At 36.6% G+C, this 18,901-nt stretch overlaps 2 protein-coding genes across 3 annotated transcripts in view; one reads left to right on the top strand and one right to left on the bottom strand.

Moving 5' to 3' along the window:
• GALNT5 (polypeptide N-acetylgalactosaminyltransferase 5) overlaps positions 1-6,764 on the top strand; it is a 39,773-nt gene extending 33,009 nt beyond the window's left edge. Inside the window, exons 9-10 of the mRNA XM_060107175.1 lie at positions 624-785; positions 4,312-6,764. Of these exons, the coding sequence (XP_059963158.1) occupies positions 624-785; positions 4,312-4,452 (303 nt within the window). The 3' untranslated portion in view covers positions 4,453-6,764. The remainder of the gene's footprint in view (positions 1-623; positions 786-4,311) is intronic.
• Positions 6,765-12,876: 6,112 nt separating this feature from the next.
• Positions 12,877-17,497, bottom strand: ERMN (ermin). 2 transcript variants are annotated; one of them, XM_060107306.1, is made up of 3 exons: positions 17,233-17,497; positions 16,488-16,580; positions 12,877-13,400 (listed from the first exon to the last, which is right to left on the bottom strand). In XM_060107306.1, the coding sequence occupies exons 1-3, from the start codon at positions 17,471-17,473 to the stop codon at positions 12,877-12,879; spliced, it is 858 nt and encodes a 285-aa protein (XP_059963289.1). In that variant the 5' UTR covers positions 17,474-17,497. The 2 variants fall into 2 exon arrangements, with proteins under 2 accessions (XP_059963289.1, XP_059963288.1); XM_060107305.1 differs by having other exon boundaries at positions 16,488-16,520; positions 17,233-17,473.
• Positions 17,498-18,901: the final 1,404 nt, after the last annotated feature.

Consider the following 18,901-nt stretch of genomic DNA (forward strand, 5'->3'; position numbering starts at 1 on the left):
CCGTTCCTGTGAACTGGGGGATGCTGACATAGTAGCAAAATGGTGATTCCTTATGCTACCAGCAAAGAAAGATTTTTAACCTTTCCTATAATAGAACAAAGCCTCTAGGAGTCCAAATGTCTAGTCTTAAAAAAAAGAAACATAATAATTCCCATCAAAGTAATTTAGGACTGTGACTTGGATCTCCCTGTAGCCCCAATGGCCAGGGGCCTAAATCATGTAGTGGTTTGAATGTTCCAATACTTCAAGCAACAAGGTAGTCTGGCATTCAGAACACCTAAAATGACATCCATTTGCAGATACATACTAATTGTACTAAATACTTTTTTTATTGCAACTAACACTTATTGAGGCCTTACTGTGTGCTCAACACTTGAGAGTCATTACCCCAAGGTTTTGAGATAGACACTATAGCTATCCAACTTAAAAATGATAAAAATGAGATTAGACAGGGTAAATAATATGCCCACATGATCAGAATTGAAAGTGGCAACACCAGGATTTGAACACAGAACATCTGACTAGAGTGCCTGTATTCTTAAGCATTGCTAACAAAAACGTTTGACGAAGCTGCTACTTGTGTGTGCCATTGGAAGTCACCTTCTTATTCATTTCACCTACAGCTTCAACAATTTAATTACACCTGGTTAAGACTTATTAAACAAGGAGAATGGTGTTTAGCTCCCTTCCCTGATAACGGAGCCCTGAGGCTGCACCCTTGTGATAACAGAAACAAAGGGCTAAAATGGCTGCATAAATCAACATCCGTCTTTCATCCAGAGCTGGTAAGAGAATATTTGCACCTGTTGCTTACCACAAATCCAACTTTCAGTGAAATGGGACATAAAACCCTCATTGTCAGCTTCCTCAATCAGAAGACTTAAATGTGTTTGGGACAATAGAGACAGTGTGAAAGTTCATACAGAGAGATAAACAGATATTTTCTATAAACTGACGAGTCTTTTTAAATTCTTTTCACAAAATTTATTTCAAATCAGTTATTTTAAATAGAACAGTCACCAGGTTCTTTTGGTTAAATTGCTATTGCCATCTTTGTTTCTAAAAGTCATTTGCTTCAGTCAACTAACAATGCCAAAAGAAAGGTGTATAGGCTAGAATTGGTTCTCACTGGTTACCAGGAAAGTTTACAGGGACAGTATATGGGAAAAGTGAGAAGCAGTGTGCTTCCCACAAGCCCTGCACTTAGTGTGAACCTGGTTCCGCATCCTGCCTCCTTTCCATGTAGAGAGACTTTCTCATGCCCTCTGGTTCCCAGAGGCCTAGGCTCTGAGCGGGTGCTGGAACCAGCTCCAACCAGCCTGGGGGAGCTGGCTGTGCACAGCTCTTGCCAACTTCACATTCAGCAATGTCACATTGGTAACTTGAAACCAGCCGTGATGCAAGTATTTATACCCATGCTACTGTTGAAAAATTAACCAGTTGATCTAAGAAAGAATTGGAAAATTTTATTCAAGTCAAATTTGAGGATTATAACCCAGAAAGAGCATATCAGAAAGCTCTGAGAACTGTTCTGCCTGTTAGAAGTCAAGACACAGTTTATATAAGTTTTTTAAGACACAGGGCTGCACATTAAATAACAAATTATTGACAATTTACACAATCCAGATTTAAGTGCCATCGTGGTGGGTCATGTGACCCTTCACAAGATCAGGAAGGACTGTTCTCTTTTAAGGAGTTGTTGATGCTAGAAGAATGTTGTTTATGGTTGAGCAGGTATTCCTGCTGATGGGGGAGGTTTGGTCAATGCATAATGTGGAGACACAATGCATAGATGGGGGAGAGGGGAGGCCAAAAGGCAGAGAAGAATTTTTATGTTTAAATTTTTCTTGTCTTGCCATAAATATGAATTTTATTTCATACTACAAATCGGGGATGTTTTACCAGAGGTCCAGTTGTGAATATTTACCAGAACATCTGTGCTCTATCCTATTCACTCTCAAAGTCTTCTGTTTCCCCCAATTATATTTTAATAGGACACAAAATCATAAGCTTTGGTGTAGGATCTTGGAGTGGCAGGAATAATTTCAAGCCTGCCTTCTCAAATTTTCTGCTATCTCACTAGCAGGTAGCCACCAAATCCACTGAATGCACTGAGTATGCGAGACCATCATTTTGCTCAGGGATGAACCCTGAAGTAAGCACACTTTTTTCTTTGGAGCGCCTCCATTCTTTTTGATGTTACAGCCAGTGACTGTTCTCTTCATGACATTTTTCTTCCTGCTCAGGATCAAAATTAGGACCTAAGCAACACCTCCTCCAATCTTTCTTTCTATAGATCATCCCTGTTATATTTCAGTTCCTTCTGGACAATATTTTTTTCTTTTTAGTGATGATGGTTATTATTGAGTTATTCAGAAAAATTAGGAATTACCAGTGTGTGAGCTGCTAATTTCACATTGCATAGCGTTAAGAAAATCTGTAAACACATATTGAATAAATTACATCTTACCTTCTGCTTTCTTAACCCTGTGCCAAAGAGGAGCAACAGAGAGAGAGAGAGAGAGAGAGAGATAGGTAGATGGATAGATAGATATAGATAGATAGATAGATAGTTAGATAAGGAGGGAGGGAGGAAGGGAGAGAGGGGGAGAGGGGGGGGGAAAGATTGAGATTGTGAATGAGAAAAAGAATACATTTCTCATCTTCAGAAGTGAATCTGTTATCAGAAAAGATATTAGGCTGGTGAGAAAACATTTAGGAGCTGACAATCCTTAAATTACATAGGGCTTACTTATAAACTGGATTGGGCCCACTGAGAACTTAGGCCTTTATTCTCTGATTTTTGTATAGGCCCAACACTGGTCTCCTTAATGGTAAGCCAATTTGTAAATAAGGTAATTTAATTAAGCTGGCAAAAATCAGAAAGCTGTTCCCCTACCTTGTTTGTGCCTATGACTTTGTAACATGTTACATAGCTGCCTTCTGCCTTGGGATCCCCTTTTCATGATGCTAGGTGTCATGGAGATGAATATCTTGACAATTATCTTTCTTCTTTTTTCAGTATTTTGGTAGTTTTCATACTAAACCTCCTAGGTCCCCCAAGATGTATAAGTCTTAAAAAACAAAAGAAATGGAGAATAAGACTATGAATAACAGGAACATGTCTCTTCTTTTAGAAAGCATTAGGCATTGAGAGCTTCATGGAAGGCGGAAGTGTGATAGTGAGTTTGACCCCGGATACCAGTGAGCTATTAAAATTATACATTTCTGAATCTGCATTTAAAAGGTGTCCTCTAGGTCAGCCCTCCTCAAATACTGTGAACTGTGGCCACCTAAAAGGAAAAGGCTCACAGGTGGCGTCTAGGATTTGGATATAGAATGCCCCTCCAATACCGGTTTCCACATTGTGTTTTTTGTTGGGGACAAGTTATTTAGTTACCTCTTTACAACCCAGGAGCAGAACATTGTAGATAATCCAGAATGATCTTCTCAATGTTATCTCTTTTACAAAACCTTGAGCATACTCAAGCATCATATTCCCAAAATCCTACAAGGGTGACATTGTTTTTGTAAGAGCATCTCTAAAATAAATTATTATGAAGTCACCCCTGTTTGATAAATTTTTAAAGCATTTCAAAACAACATATATATTATATATATAATTAAATATATATATATATAATTAGAATGATCTTTGTCACAGTCATGGGTAATTGAGAGGATTGGTAAGTGAAAAAATTATAAACCCATGAGCAAGTTCTAAGTAGGTTATCGACCATTTCTAGGACATTCAATAAATATTAAGCAATAATAGAACCTCTGAAATACCTATGACTTTCTCTAATCACGTCTGGACTTTCTGGACATCAGGCATTATGTACTCTCAGAGATCGTGATAGGAAACTCATAAATAAAATACATCATTTCTAGCACTTTTTATTCCAAATTTGCATTCTAAGTCACAGACAAGAAATTAACTAACACACTTTTTATAATGGTGTGTATTTTTTCTTACTACCAACAGTGAGGCAGCCAGTGATCAAATATAGTAAATGCCATCTGGAATTATTTCCTTTAAATAATATAGCTATCAGCCATATCATCAGAAAATTCTTCTTTTGCCTCATGAAGAATTAAAAGTCTTGTAGCTTGGAGAATGTGAGAACTTAGTTTGAGATAAAGACAAACTTAATACTGCCTAAAACCTGTGTTTATGTTATTAATTTTGTTCAGGAGAATTCCTGAAAAATCAAAAATGTAATTACCTAATTTTTTATTGGTTTTGATTTTCTTACATCACAATTGTCAAATTCAGTCTGTGGCTCATTCTCAGATCCTGTTTCTCTCCAGGTGAATCACATTGTTTTTGGAAACTATCACCAGTTGTTATGCTTAGAAGGAAATTTCTCTCAGAAGACCCTGAAAGTTGCTGCTTGTGACCCAGTGAAGCCATATCAAAAGTGGAAATTTGAAAAATATTATGAAGACTGAAGAGGAACTGCTGTCTTTATCTAGTAAATCTATTAGACACTGTGACTATGAACTTGGTGACTATTTCTCCATGCTAGTTCAAATTTTTCAAAATTAATAACATTTGAATGGGAGGTTTTTTAAAAATCACAATATTTGAGATGCCAAAAGTTAACTCAGGGAAACAGCCCAACATTAGATTGGAGTCCTTCTTCAGCACTAGATGGGCCTTTGAATTGCCTGCTTTCCACCCTGTTCTGGAACAAAGCCTTCAAGTTTCCACATGCTATCTAACAGGTAACTGGAAAAGAAGACGGAAGTACTTGGAGAAGCACAATGATACCCATGAAGGCTGAGTTTGATCATAACCAGCTCTTTTGGTCCACAAGTAGGTATAATCAGTGAGAACCTGATCCTTTATTTGCTGTTTTTTCATCAAAAAAAATAAAAGAAAATTACTTGAGTTCCTAGGCTAAAAGACCTCAGAAACACACAGCTTTCACCTTGGTGAAATCCCTCCCAACTACATGCATGTTTACCTAACAGTTTGAAATAGTATTGATATAATACTCCTTGATGGCAGGGTTTTGATCTAGATGACTGTATAATGTTTTTCCCAATCTGAGTCAGTGGAAAAACTTTAAGTGAGGAAGTCACATGCTTATTCAATTCTAGACATGGATGTTGTTTCCATTCATTCTGTGCTTTTAAATTGCACTTTAAAAAATGGCCATACTAGACTCATACTAACTTCTAGACTCATGTGGATATTAAAAAAGAAAGAAAAAATGCAAAGGAATAGATGCTGGGTCACAGCACACCGCAGTAACCAAAAATACATTTAATCATTGAACCTACTCTAATGTAGGACCAAATAAGAGGAGTTGAAATGAATAAAGCAGAAATAGAGCACGGAAAAATATTAAAGTTCTTTTATGTGAAAATACTACTTTAGATTCAGCAGTATTCACAGGGATGAAGAATGCTAAAAATGGGCTCTAAAAGATTTCAAGGTAGAAATAAAGTGAGGGAAACAAAGAAAGGGAAAGAGAATGAGCTAAAAACAGTTAGGAAGAGAGTTAAGAAAAAATTGTCCGAGACTTGTCCAAAAACGGAAGGGGATTTGGCACCTCTATGGGGGGGGGGCGGGGAGAAAAGAATAAAGTCCTAGATGTGGACCTAAAGATAACACTGATAAATTTGGGGAAAATTCCAATATTTCTTTGATCCAAATTGAGCACATAATCTTAGGTATGACAATACTTAGGCATACTGGCAGATATCTTAGAAATCCTAATATCCTTTGCATTCATTTTGGTAAGGCAGATGGCCTGTCCAAAAATCCCAGGCCAGTTAGTGAGAGAATCAGGATTAGAATTTGGATCTCCAGAGACAGGGCCAGTAGCTTAACCAAATCTCCTCCACAACATTCTTAAGAAAGATATACATAATTTTTTTTTTGTTAGAGTTGGGTCTCTGGAGGTCAATCATGCTATATTCTTGTTAATATTAAAATAAAAAAACAAACAAACCTGTGCTGTTGAGCTGATGGTAAAACTGGGCATCTTTAGTTCTGATTTCCTGTTAAAATTTTAACTCCCAATTAATTACACAAAAGCAAAACAATAACTAAGAGTTGGAAGGGGAAATAGTTTTACGTATTTGCAACATATTTAAGATGTTTTATGTAAATAATTGACATTGCAGATGAGAAAAGAAAATGACTAGAAAATGAGATAATTATTTTCAAAACAGAGCCATGTGAGGGATAAAACACAAGTCAGTTGCCAAAGGACTAACTGAGTTGCTGACCAAACTAAATATGCTGGATGCCTCATGCAATGCTTTGTGTGAATGAAAAATGTTGAAACGTTTTCTGCCAGTCTAAAGAATCTCTTTTTATTCAAAAAGAGTTTCCACCAAAAATGTCAACTCTGTTCACGAAAAGATGAATTATGTTTTCGATACATTTACCTTTGGGTATACCAGCTGAAGAAATTTGAATGTTTTTGCTCAAAAGAACCTTCTGTGGTCTGTTCAGTGTATGCTCTTCCTGGCTTTACCTTGACATACTTATTATGTGAAGCTATATTTGGATCCATATTGTCAATAAAACAAAGAACTGTTTTCATACATCACATATTTGTTCTTGGGTAGAATTTTAAAAACAGCTTTTACCATGTTTTTGCTCAACTACTCTTAGAAGCAAGGAACTAAGCAGTAGTTAGGAATCTTATGGACCTAACTGTAAGAGTATTGACTAATTGTGAAATCTACTACCAACATTCTTTTAAACATTGCCCTCTAATTTTTGTTTTCAGAAGACCTTTATAAAAGTATAAATGCCTCTAGGTCTTCTGGTACTTCTAAAGATAAACCCTTGGCTGGGACACATTAGGATCTTAATTAGCCCCAAGTTCTTCAATAGGGGGCTCTGTTCTTGGGGACTTCAGAGTTTTCCCTGGATTAGCTTAAGTTATTGCCTTTTCTTTAAAAAAAAATGTCTCTGCATCTTGTTACCTTGAACACAAACATAGTTGATAATATTTTACAGGACTTATTTGATCAAAGACTAATTTACCAAACCATCTGAGTGCTTCTGAGCCTTCCAGCTTGCACAGTTCTTTTCTTGTTTTCAACAGTTACCCAGAGATTCTACCCTACTCTCTTGAAGGATTACACAGCTGTTGTTGATACAACTGTGTTTTAACACCAGCCTCAAATTTGCTCAATTCTTCTTGCCAACATTTAATCAACTGTCATTCACAAGGGCAAAAACTGCCATGTACTATGATCACAATGTATCATTAGCTTTGAACACTAATTTGGAAATACTTTCTTATATATTAACACCTTGCCTCTAGAATTGCCTTAGGAACTGTAGAGGAGCAAAGATACTAGTTATGGTGTACAGGAATTCAATTTTTCCAGTCAACCTTCATTTCATGAATGGCTTAGAATGATTTTCAAGGGTCTCTCATGCAAGAGAATGGAGTTGAGGTGCACCAGATAGTACCATCTTTATTTGTTGTAACATCTTTAACTTTCACATTCAAACACAGAAAAGAAATTCTGTATCAAAAGAAAGCCCCAAGAGCTTGGATAAAAACAAGGAAATTACAAGGAGTAAAGAGAAAAGAAGTGGGCCTAAGTACCTTTGAGTACCTACAATGTGCTAGGCACTGTTTGTGCCCCATCTCACTATTGTGTGCAACTCAGTGAGGGGAGTTTCATTCTCCTCATTATGCAGACGAGGATGGCTGAGAGGGATTGTCTAAAGTCATCCCACTAGTGAGAGTTAAAACCCAGATTCCATTCTATTGGGCTCAAAAAAAAAGAAAAAAAAAAGGTGAGCCTCTTTCACTAAACCATGCTGCTGTGATTCTTTGATTCTTCTCCTCTTCCTCCTCTTCTTCTTCTTCTCCTCCTCCTCCTCTTCCTCCTTCTCCTCCCCCTCCTTCTCCTCCTCTTTCTATTTCTTCTGTAAGTAGGACAGACAACTCAGGTGGGCTCAGTTAAAATCCCTTGGTATAGAGTCACACCTCTTTGGTCTCTCCCTTGCATGTCGTACAGACAGGAAATAGAGGCTGCACCCCTCTCTGTTAAACAACTGAAGTGTAGGCTTAAGGATAGTTATCCTCATACACTTCGCAGTGGTCTATCTCCTTGACTTCATGCAGGACATATTCCTTTCCATTTCCTAGAACAAGTATGAGAGGGAGACTTGGACATAGAGAGATTGCTTCTCTGTGAATGATATTACCAACTCTTTGTTCCCCCAACCATTAATCAAAGCTGACAAATTGCTCAATTTGAACAGAGGTAGAAAGTGAAAAATTGGAGTCCTTTCATTTAAAACAAAAAACCAAGTCGTGTAGCTTTCATTCCAATGTGTAGATTGTCACCATAATGCTTTTACAACAACCTTTGCATAAGTTTACTCAACAATTGCTACAAGCCAAGATGCCTTGAAATGAGAAAAGGAACACTAACCACAGTTAATGTACAAAAATATTTATTTTTGGCAAATAGCCATTCCATGGTCAGGTTTGAATAAGCCATGTAAAGTATTATCTACTCCTGATGAGGTTTAATGTATGGAATTTCAGGTGTTGGTGTTGTCCGTGCCTAAAAGAAAGGAAAAAAATACCATCGCACTAAGATTTAATGCCTCTGTTTTCAACCTAATGGGTCAACTAATAGTTATCACTACAGTTAGGGTCGCTTTTCAAGTTTATGTGAATCTTTGCTTTGCAAAAACACAAAAATCTCATTTTCCAGCAAATAGAGCAACTTCTAATATGCTGAGTTTCTAATGACGACAGTTGCCATCAAATAAGTAACAAATAATTTCTTTGAAAACTGGGATTTTCTATTTTGTTATTGACTGATAGATTTTCCCAGTTCAAGGATATAGGTTATAAATATCTATACAAAGTCTTTATATTAGCTGTTGAAACTAAAACATATATATATGGCTATGGGTATGTTTCTATATTTTATGCTTTGAATTGAAAGAAAGTAAAACCAAGAGTTTTAACTAACAAAGAAAAATTAAGAACAGTTTTGAGATGTTTTTAAGTCTCTCTTAAGTGCATAGCTTCATCTGCATCTGGCCTTCTGGACAAAAGTATCTCACACAGATTTTCACTCTGGGTATTTTTTTTTCCAGACCTGAAAGGAGTAACCAAACTCTAAATTATCAGGATGCTTGTTATTCAGTTTAGGTTTATGCACATGCGTTAATTCTTCTCCTTCAAACAACTGCCCAAATGTTGCTAGTTTTATACATATTAGCTATAAGAGCTGGGCATAAAAACAAGAGAAGGCAAAGGTTAAATTTGTGAATTTGTTATGGATTACCTAAAAATATTTGTTAGTGGAAAAACTAGATTGAAACTATGGATTAGAAAGGAATTTGGAATAAATTTGAACATTTTTAGATACCCAGATTTTCTGCCTCTGACCAACCAAATTTATTATAAAGAAGAAATCAAATATGTAATTTTAAGTTTCTAAGTAAAAATTCAATTACTTTCCAAATTCATAACCAAAACTCATCCAAGCTGGCAGTTAATTACAAAACGCTTTGATTTTGTAGTTTGCCACATATCTGGGTGATTTCCACTGCTCATTACTACCCCTGTCATTGTGTTTATGTCAATTGTATGTTCTACTTACCTTGTGTTCTTCATGAGCTGTGTACACATTTTGGTATTCATATTTATTATGTTACTGTCTGATATTTTAATATGGACAAATGTTTGCTGTAACTTTTGACATTACTTTTTATAGCCCTCTTGTTTTTATAGAGGAATGAAAGTTTAGGCTTTAAAAGAAGTAGTGCCTTTCTCATATGGCCAGACATATTTCTTCATGCTATGCTGGTGTTTCATCTTTTTCCATAATTCTCTATTATTACTTATTTTAAATGTTTTTCCTATCATTTTGAAAAACTCAAATGTCTGTTCTCCATTTGAAAGTGTGCCAAAAGTACTCCACCATGTAAATATGTAGAAACAATTACTATAAAGGTGTCAGCATAGTTTACAGCAATGTATTACCTTAATGACTACAAAGATATATATATTTTTCAAGTTGTTGGAATTAAGATGTATCTAAAACAATAGTTCATTTCCTGTAAAAATAATAGAAATGTCTCATGAACATTACATATCTATCCATCAGAAATTCTTTTTACAATTTCATATACAAGCATTTTAAGACCTTTTTGAAAGAAATAATGCAAATGAATTAAAATGAGGTGTTCTCTTGATTTCTGAAATGGTATTTATTGATGGTCTCAATAGCTGCTAATATGCAAGGGTTCTTTTAAATTTTAAAAGGCAGATTAAAAAAAATAAAATCTAGGCACCAAAAACAAGGACACAAACTTTTATTAAGAGCAAGTCAAACACAGTTCTTTTTTTAAACTGTTAATAGGTAGATAGATAGAGTCTGATATATTCTGTATCTTCAAAGGTAGCATTATATGAAGGGTTAAGTTGTATATTGACAGAGAAATAGAGCTGTTATTAGTTCCTGTTCACCCAGCATCTAAGGAAAATAAAAAGTCATGTAAGAAATATCAGCATTCTCACAATAAGTCAATTCTCCCTCCTACCATGTACCAGAGTCCTTCTTCTATTCCTGAACCTTGAAGCACAAAAGCAGTAAACCTTCATGTGTAGTTACCAATTTGTGTTCTTAATGTGTCCCATATGCTTTTCAAATATGTTAAGTATCCCCCATGAGATCTGAACCAGACCCTTGTCTTTCTTAGGTTACAAGAATCAAACAGCCACCCATCACCATTATATACTTACAGTCACTAAGCTCTGTGGCCTTAGTGTAAGATGGAAGAATAGGGCAATGGGCACTAATGCCAAATAATAGTTTCAGCACTCTTCTGCAATTACATTGCCTCATTCATGAGCATTAAGCATTCACTCATTGAACATACCCTGAAATAGTCTTGTTGATAAAATCTTTCATAGTTGGTTAATCATCTGGTAAGAGCACAAAACTAAAAGGGCCAGGGTTACTGTATTTTGGAGCCCAATTAGAGCTAGTTGCTTGGCCACATCAAATGACCACAGACCTCCCACCTCACTCAAGTTCCACAGGAATTGGCTGCCTCTGCTGGAATAATTCAAAATCCAGGCTCTGTTGATGGTAGGTTAAGAATATGGTCCTGTTCCATGATGGATAACACAATACTGTGCTTTGAAGTTAAGTAGAAAATAGTAGGGGTCAACAGTAATCCAAAAAGAAAATAGCTTGTCCAAGTGAAAAGATTTAGAGGCTCTAAACAAACAGGTAATTGTCCTAGTGCATCAATCTTCTACCTAAATTTGTCAATAAAAAACTGATTTCCCTGTCTTTATTCTGAAAACTTGCATTGTCGAGAATGAAATGTATAGATTCCATAGATTAAGCGTGACAGACTTTTATATGGTCAGGTTGTGAAGTATCTGAAAGAATAAAAGGAAAAAATTCAAAATTGAGTCTCATAAACACTAAATAATAGTATATGATACCATGGAAACATATTATATGATAATAAAGAATTAAAGAAAGTGCCTTTAGAATGTGTGGGATTTGTTACACATAAATAAGCAATAATCTGAGAAGGGCTAACCCAGGGTTTTTCACAAAATGAAAAATAAATAAACAAAGGGTTGAATAGTACAATGAAGACTGTATTACATCCAGACAATAAGGAATTGTCTTTTTATTTCTAGGGCCAAAAGAAATGCCTTTATCTGTGGTGACAGAAAGCTCAGGATAATATATATAGAAGCATGAAATGAAAAATTATGGAACTATCTAAGAATATAAATATAGACTCTCCCTTTTCATAAATATTCAATACATTATTTGACACACTGGTTTGAGTGAAGCTTCACAAGTACAATTTTAAGCATCTTGATTTGGGCTGAGGTCCAGTAAATTATATATTCCCAACAACCATCAGAGCTTTCTCTCTAAAAATACATGCTCACACTCTACTTTGAAAATATTCTAAGATAATTATTTCCATTTTCATAGTAACTAGTACAGTTATGACTAGAGTTGTCTCAGGTTTCTAAGGAAAGAAAATTATTCTGAGATACTCTTAATAGGAGAAAGTGTAGTAATAGAGAGGGGTATTTTCTTAAAATTGTGCTAAAGCTGTCATTTTCATGTTTAATGACATTAACTGTGCTAGACAAGCTTTTATTTTCAGTCTCAGAAATAATCTATCTGATATAACTCTTTAGTCAATTGCCCACCAATCTTCCAGCCCCTCCCTGTGGCAATCTCACAATGGATTTAATTCATCTTGAGAACATAAAGCCAACATTTAGTAAACAGAATTTTCCTGACTGACAATTGCTCAGCCCCTCTAGTGAGAAAATTCAGTGAATGGTAACACCTAGGAAGGCAGCCTATACAGAATTTCACTCTGTACATGCCAAGGAAAACAACTTAAAATCTGAAGATAATAGGAAAGGCAAAGTATTTTGGAAAGTTTATTGCCAGGGTCTATAAAACCACTTTTTAAAGAAAGAGAGATTTGATACCAGGCTTTCTATCACCCTCAGTGTACAGGAAGAAAGACACCAAAAGAAATACATTTCATTTCAAATAGTCCTCTTTCATTTGATGACTACATTTCCCAGCATTGCTACTTTTCAAGTCAAACCGTTTAGTGCTTAGCACACAGGCTATATTAGTGAGGATTTAAAAAGCAAATATCCAAGAATGAATCTAAAGCTTTTTGATTTGAGGTTACCAGACTGAGTTTTGCCTAGGGTTATTTCCACATTATTCTACAGTGAAACAGAGATTAAGCTTCCAGTTCTTTATAGGGGATGACTCAAGGCATGCAAAGATGCATTTCAGGAAAATAGAATTAGCTTTTGCTTTAGTGGGCATGAGAACTTCTCAGTTCCAGTTAGTTTATAAATGCATCATAGACTCGAATTCATCAATTCTTTGCTTGGTGTTCCCCTTTCTGATCTTCCGATAGGATATCGTATTGTATCTTGAATAAGCATTTCTGGAAATATCACCCTTCTTCCCAAAGGTTGGCTGCTCATCAGGTGTGACAGGTTGGGAACTGGGGCTGCTCAGTGGGGAGTCCTCACTTGCATCACCTTCCTCTTTTAACTGAGAACCCTCTTCATTTTTTTTCTTAAATTCTATCACTCGAACTTCATCTTCATCATCCTTGCAATCATCATCATCATCATTATTAATTTCTTCACCCCAAACCTCTTGCTCCTCATCATGCTTAGAATGTAACACACCAGCTTGGCTAGGTTTCCGAAATCCTAACCATTCAATTTCCATTGCCTGATGTTGAGTTTTGTTCTTCAGATCCTCATCTTCTCTCTCTCCTAAAGGTTGTTCAGCAATCCTTTCCTTTCGTCTACTTAGTTCTTGGTTACTGCTGCTCAAAGGAATCTTCTCCCACTGATGTCCTGTAGCAAAATCAATTGGTAATTGAGATGTGTAGAGATTTCAAAATACCACAGATTCTCCAGATTATATTTCTGGACAATCGTTTTCCACCAAACATTTTATGGGATATTGTTTTGTGGGTTATTAATATGTTTTACACAAAAAGACAGGCTACACCATCAAATTAGCTTGGAAAACACTGCATTAAACACAATTAAGTAAGCCTCTTCAGAATTTATCCAAGCCTTTAAAATACTAATGAATATTAGCATCCAGCAGCTCAACCTCATTTGACTATGGAGCATTTTTGTTGTGGACTACTGTATCTAGTGATACTGGTATTCCCTGAGACACACTTTTAAAAATCCTGTCTAGCCTGTCATGAGTGTATATGTGAATATATTAAAAAATATTTGGGCCTAGCTCCTACACACACACACACACACACACACACACACACTCCTCAAGGAAAATTAGAAAAAATGCTTTCTTCCAACAGTAAAAATAATGAAATAATGACTGCCAGTGACTGGTCACACTCAGAGTAGCAAATTCAGTGTTTACCACCATGCTTCTCAGAGTTCTCATGTCCTAAAGTACCGGCTATGGAGGAGGAGTACAGATGGCCAAGAGTCATGTGCTGGGCTAATGGACGCATCAAGTCCACGAAAGGACACACTATATAGCCTAAGATCTGCCACTGATTTCTAGTGAGTCAAGATTTAAAAATCATGTTGAGGTCATATCAACATAGTGTTAGGTTAGCCTATTATTTTTGACATGTCCTTAACCGACAACTAATTAACTTATTTGGTACCATGCAGTGACTTTTAAGAGGCTCATTTAATTCATGGCAAATTTCACTTTTCAAACACATCCTATCAGCATATCCTCAATAATATTTATTGAGCATGAAAAAATGAATTAATAATAGGAGAGTAGAGGTTGTTATCAGAGCTTTCAGCCCTGAAGGACTTTTGTGGGAAGCTTCAGCCTGCAGTGCACATGACTCAGGGTTGTGTTCACTATTCCCTTTCAACACCATAACAGTCTTTATATAAAGCGAGAGGCACTGTTCTTCTTTGCCCTTCTCCTCCACAATTTCCTATTTTCACTGAAAGATGTTGACAAGTCCATTTCCATCAGAGATTTTTCATTCTCTTCTCATTTTGTTTTCCCAACTATAGGAATCAGATTGTAAACTTACACAAAGAGATAGAAGTGGAGGCGGTTCACCTCTCCTCATTAGCTGTGCACAGCTCCTATCAGGCCACTGGCATCCAGTCAGTGTTTTTTACATCATAAATAAATATGTATTAGAATGTTTGCTATAATTTTAAGCTTTGTTTTGTTTTCTTCTTTTCCATAAGAACCAAAGAAGCTGATCTTTTTTTTTTTTTTTTTTTTTTTTTTTTTTTTTTTCTGTACGCGGGCCTCTCACTGCTGTGGCCTCTCCCGTTGCGGAGCACAGGCTCCGGACACACAGGCTCCACGGCCATGGCTCGTGGGCCCAGCCGCTCCGCGGCATGTGGGATCTTCCAGGATCGGGGCACGAACCCGTGTCCCCTGCATCGGCAGGCGGACTCCCAACCACTGCGCCACCAGGGAAGCCCCGAAGCTGATCTTTTTGCTCATATTCGTGACTTGGGTATGGAGTTGTCATGCATGAAATTACTTCTTGACTTTAAATTATAATTCTTTCTAAGCATTTTTAACATCTTCCTATTTTTCAACTCAGGAGTATTCTCTTTGGGGACTTTATAGCTGTTTGCCACTGTGAAAATAAAAAACACCAAAATGTGTCCTTCTAACCCTACAGGAGGAACGTGTTCCACCAACCACGAAAGGATTCATGCAGGGAAAAACTCACTCTGAGACCATCCACTTTAAAAATCCAGACTGCTTTTATTCTTTATTTAAAAGAAATGAAAGATCATAGAAAACTATTGTCTCCAGTGACTTTCTGATCAGAAATTTGAAAGGGGCTCTAGTTGAAAGGTTGAGATCCCTGCCTCTCAGAATTTGCTTGTTCATTGGCAGTAGAAGGGTTAGGGTGAGAGGTTATTTAGTCTGTTTCATGGGGTTTAGGTCTTATAAATTATCTGTGATAATGTAAGAGCTTGACAGTGACTGTTGCTCACTACATTCTTCTTCGAATGACTACACAGTGGACCACCATATGTAGTCAGCAGACAGTCTGAGAGGTGTCCAGGCAAAGGGGACAAACCCAGGAAACTGCCAACAACCTTATCCTCCTAGGCATCTACTATTTTGTGTGATGTTCTAATATTTCAACCAATAATCTCTTCAATGTTTTACTTGTTAAGGTCCTAACTAAGCTAAATCACTTAGGTCTACCAAGCTGACTTCAACTTTGAGATAAGATGTTTATGGCTGCAAGAGAGGATATGAATGATTAATTGATAGATTTTTATCTTCCACTTTATTTTGAAATTGTTTGAATGTAGGTGTCTCCTTAGAAGTCTAAAAGATTTTGTGTCTCTTAGACTCTTGAGTTTATTTGAAAAATAATATAGTCATTTAAAAATCAATGTTGTTTTTATTCTCCCATTTTTCTGAAAAAACACAATTAAAATTAACTTCTTCACCTGGAAGATTTCTTTGACAAGAATTAGGTAACCATTTTGTGCTTACAGCAGAGGCCTAGAATTTTCCTATAGATCCAATAAATTTATAAGATTATTTTAAACAGTATGCCACTAATGGTAAACTTTTAAGATAAACCCATTTTTGAAATGCTTACATCTTGCAAGGTGCCTGGCACAGATTTGAAGACACTTAATCAAAAGGAAAGGTTTATTTAGTAGACTAACTTATTAAGACGCAGATATAATATCATCAGGTCAAAGCGTGCCAATCAGTTATACCAATCCATGCAGTCCCAGTCTTGAAGAGTGTGTAATGCTTTCTAAGGTGGAACCCACAGATAAATCCAGACTCCCTTATCTGCCTATAGCAGTTTTGAGTTTTTGAAAGCATTACCTGGATTGCTTTTTCAATACCACACTCACGTAACATCCCATGCAAAAACTGTCTTCCACATTCCATCAAACAATTTCTGTGTACGAAATGGAAGTTCCTCTTACCTTCTCTGAATGTCATTTCATCGACACTTGTTTCTTGGAGAGAAAGATCTGTGATGGCCTTATGAACAATATAGAGATCCTCTTCTGGTTTTTCTGGGAAGAAACCCGCCAACAAGATTAATATTTTAACATTTAAGTAGTCTAAGATAAATAAATTACCAACTAAGACTCTAACAAGGTAGATGTCTTTGATTTTTGTGGTCACTAAAAATAACCATTTCATTCTTCAAACTCATTTTTTCACTGATTCCTTTTATTTATGAGCATAACGATAACCTCTCCTTTAATGTCTATATAAGTTTATAGTACCACGAATTCAGACACTTTCAGGTAGATTTAGAAAGAAAAGTTGAATTTATGAATTCCTTCTGACTGAATAATAATGGTGCTGTCCATATAATAATAAATAACAGTAGTTAACATTTAACCAACAGTAATTTTCACAACAACTGTACAAATATCAGAACTATTATTCTGCCTTCTTCTAATGAGAAAACTAAGGCTTCGGGAAGCCAAGAAATTTGTCTAGGGTCACAGAGCTATCAAATAAATGAGCCTGGATTTGACCCAGGGCAGAGATTTAGTCCTTATGCTCTGCAGCCCCCATAGGATAAGGGACTGCATTTGGGCAGGGGCAAGGATGGGAGGATGTGCAGCTTATTCCTGTCATAACACTTCATCCAAAGATTCCTGAGTGAGTTTACAAATCAAATCAAGCAAATTATAGAAAAGGAAAATGCTTTACCTTTTAGAATCTTCTCATCCATGGACGAGTTGAGCAGTATGTTCTCTTGTAATTTTTCACTTTTCTCCTGATTGCCTTCTCTGGGTTCACCTTCAAGACTAGATTCTACCCTGCAGTATGGTGGGGTGCCATCCATATCACTGGCTTCTTCCGTGATTTTAGTGATTTTTTGTTGACCGTTTTCAGGGGGTGTATCCCCATTACACTCAACCTGGCTGAATGTCACTGGAACGTCTGTCATGATGTACAGTTGAGTCCGACTTGGAGAGAGCTTTGGGGAAGATCCTTGATACGTTCTCTTGCCTTCAAATCCAGCTCTTACTCTAAGGACACAAATGACTTCCTTTAGTGCATAATAACAAGCTTCTTTTCCTGAAGGTGTGCAGATAGAGCATAGCACAAAAGTAATAGAATTTGTCAGATTTGCCACCAACCCATGAGCAAGAATCTGGCCAATCACCACCTTCTTTGTTGCTCAGCAGTCCCACTTGCAGAATTAATGGCAGCCTTTTGATTTACATAAACAAACAATCTGAGGCAATCAGCCTTTTGTGTTGGTATGTACAGGGGGACTTTCAGCTTGTCAGTCCCCCTCTGGGAACAGAGATTTTTGTCCCTTTTCATAATGGCCCTTTGTCATTTTCCTTGTAACAGGAGCCACAATTGTTCCACAGCTTTAATCCAGAGAGAATGACCACCTTGAGGCATATTAGTTCTGTGTAACCAGCTTAACATTTCCAAACAGATTTTGTTCAAGTACAACCTCAGCTATTTTGTAAAGGACAATGGCTTCTTTTCTTATTTATTAAAGAATAAAAACAGCTTATCAAAAACCTGTAAACAGGACAACTTTATTGTAAGTGGCTCTGGCAGCAGATTCCACGGTATCCTTTTGGGAGCCCAGAGAAGTAGATCTAAGAAAATACAAGCATAAATTCTGCTGTCTTGCTAATATCAAAAATTTTACATTTCAGTGATGTATTTGGTCTATAGCTTCTTATTCTCTAGTTTATTCATGTCTATTGTAGCTCAACCCATCCTGTAAAACCCTAGTATAATTGCCTCCATGAAATCTTCCCTTCCTCCAATCAGAATTATTTTCAATATTCCCTACTGTTGTTTCATGGTGCTGGTAAAATTATAAGGCACCAACACTGTCTGCCTTTGGGGGAAACAGGTGATTATATAAAACATCTGCCACCTACCATTCCTTCCTTCTTAAAGTAAGACATTAATTCTTTTCTTTGTTGAATCTCATCTAGTGCAAAATTATTCCAGAGCCTTTGCCCATGCTGCTCCCGCAGCTTGGAACACCCTTCTCTTCCTCAAGGCCAAACCCCTGGCCTAACCAGCTCCTCTGAAATACCATTTCTTTAAAGACACTTTCCCTGACCCACAGGATTAGGATGGGACTCCTGTTACACATTACCTTTGTCCTTCAGAGTGCTCTTCACAGTTGTGATTAAATAAGTAATTGCACAGTTATCTGCATAATGTCTCTCACCAACTAGAATCTAAGCCTTATATGGGCAGGGACCATGGTTAACTTACTTACATGTAGTAAGTAAGCATGTAGCATCTGGCTTGAAATAAGTAGGTACTGAATAGAGAAAAAAAATTACTGTTGAATAAATGAATAAATGTTACTCCCTAGAGAATATATTTAAGA

This window comes from Mesoplodon densirostris, chromosome 8, assembly GCF_025265405.1.
Source record: "Mesoplodon densirostris isolate mMesDen1 chromosome 8, mMesDen1 primary haplotype, whole genome shotgun sequence".
Taxonomy (NCBI): Eukaryota; Metazoa; Chordata; class Mammalia; order Artiodactyla; family Ziphiidae; genus Mesoplodon; species Mesoplodon densirostris.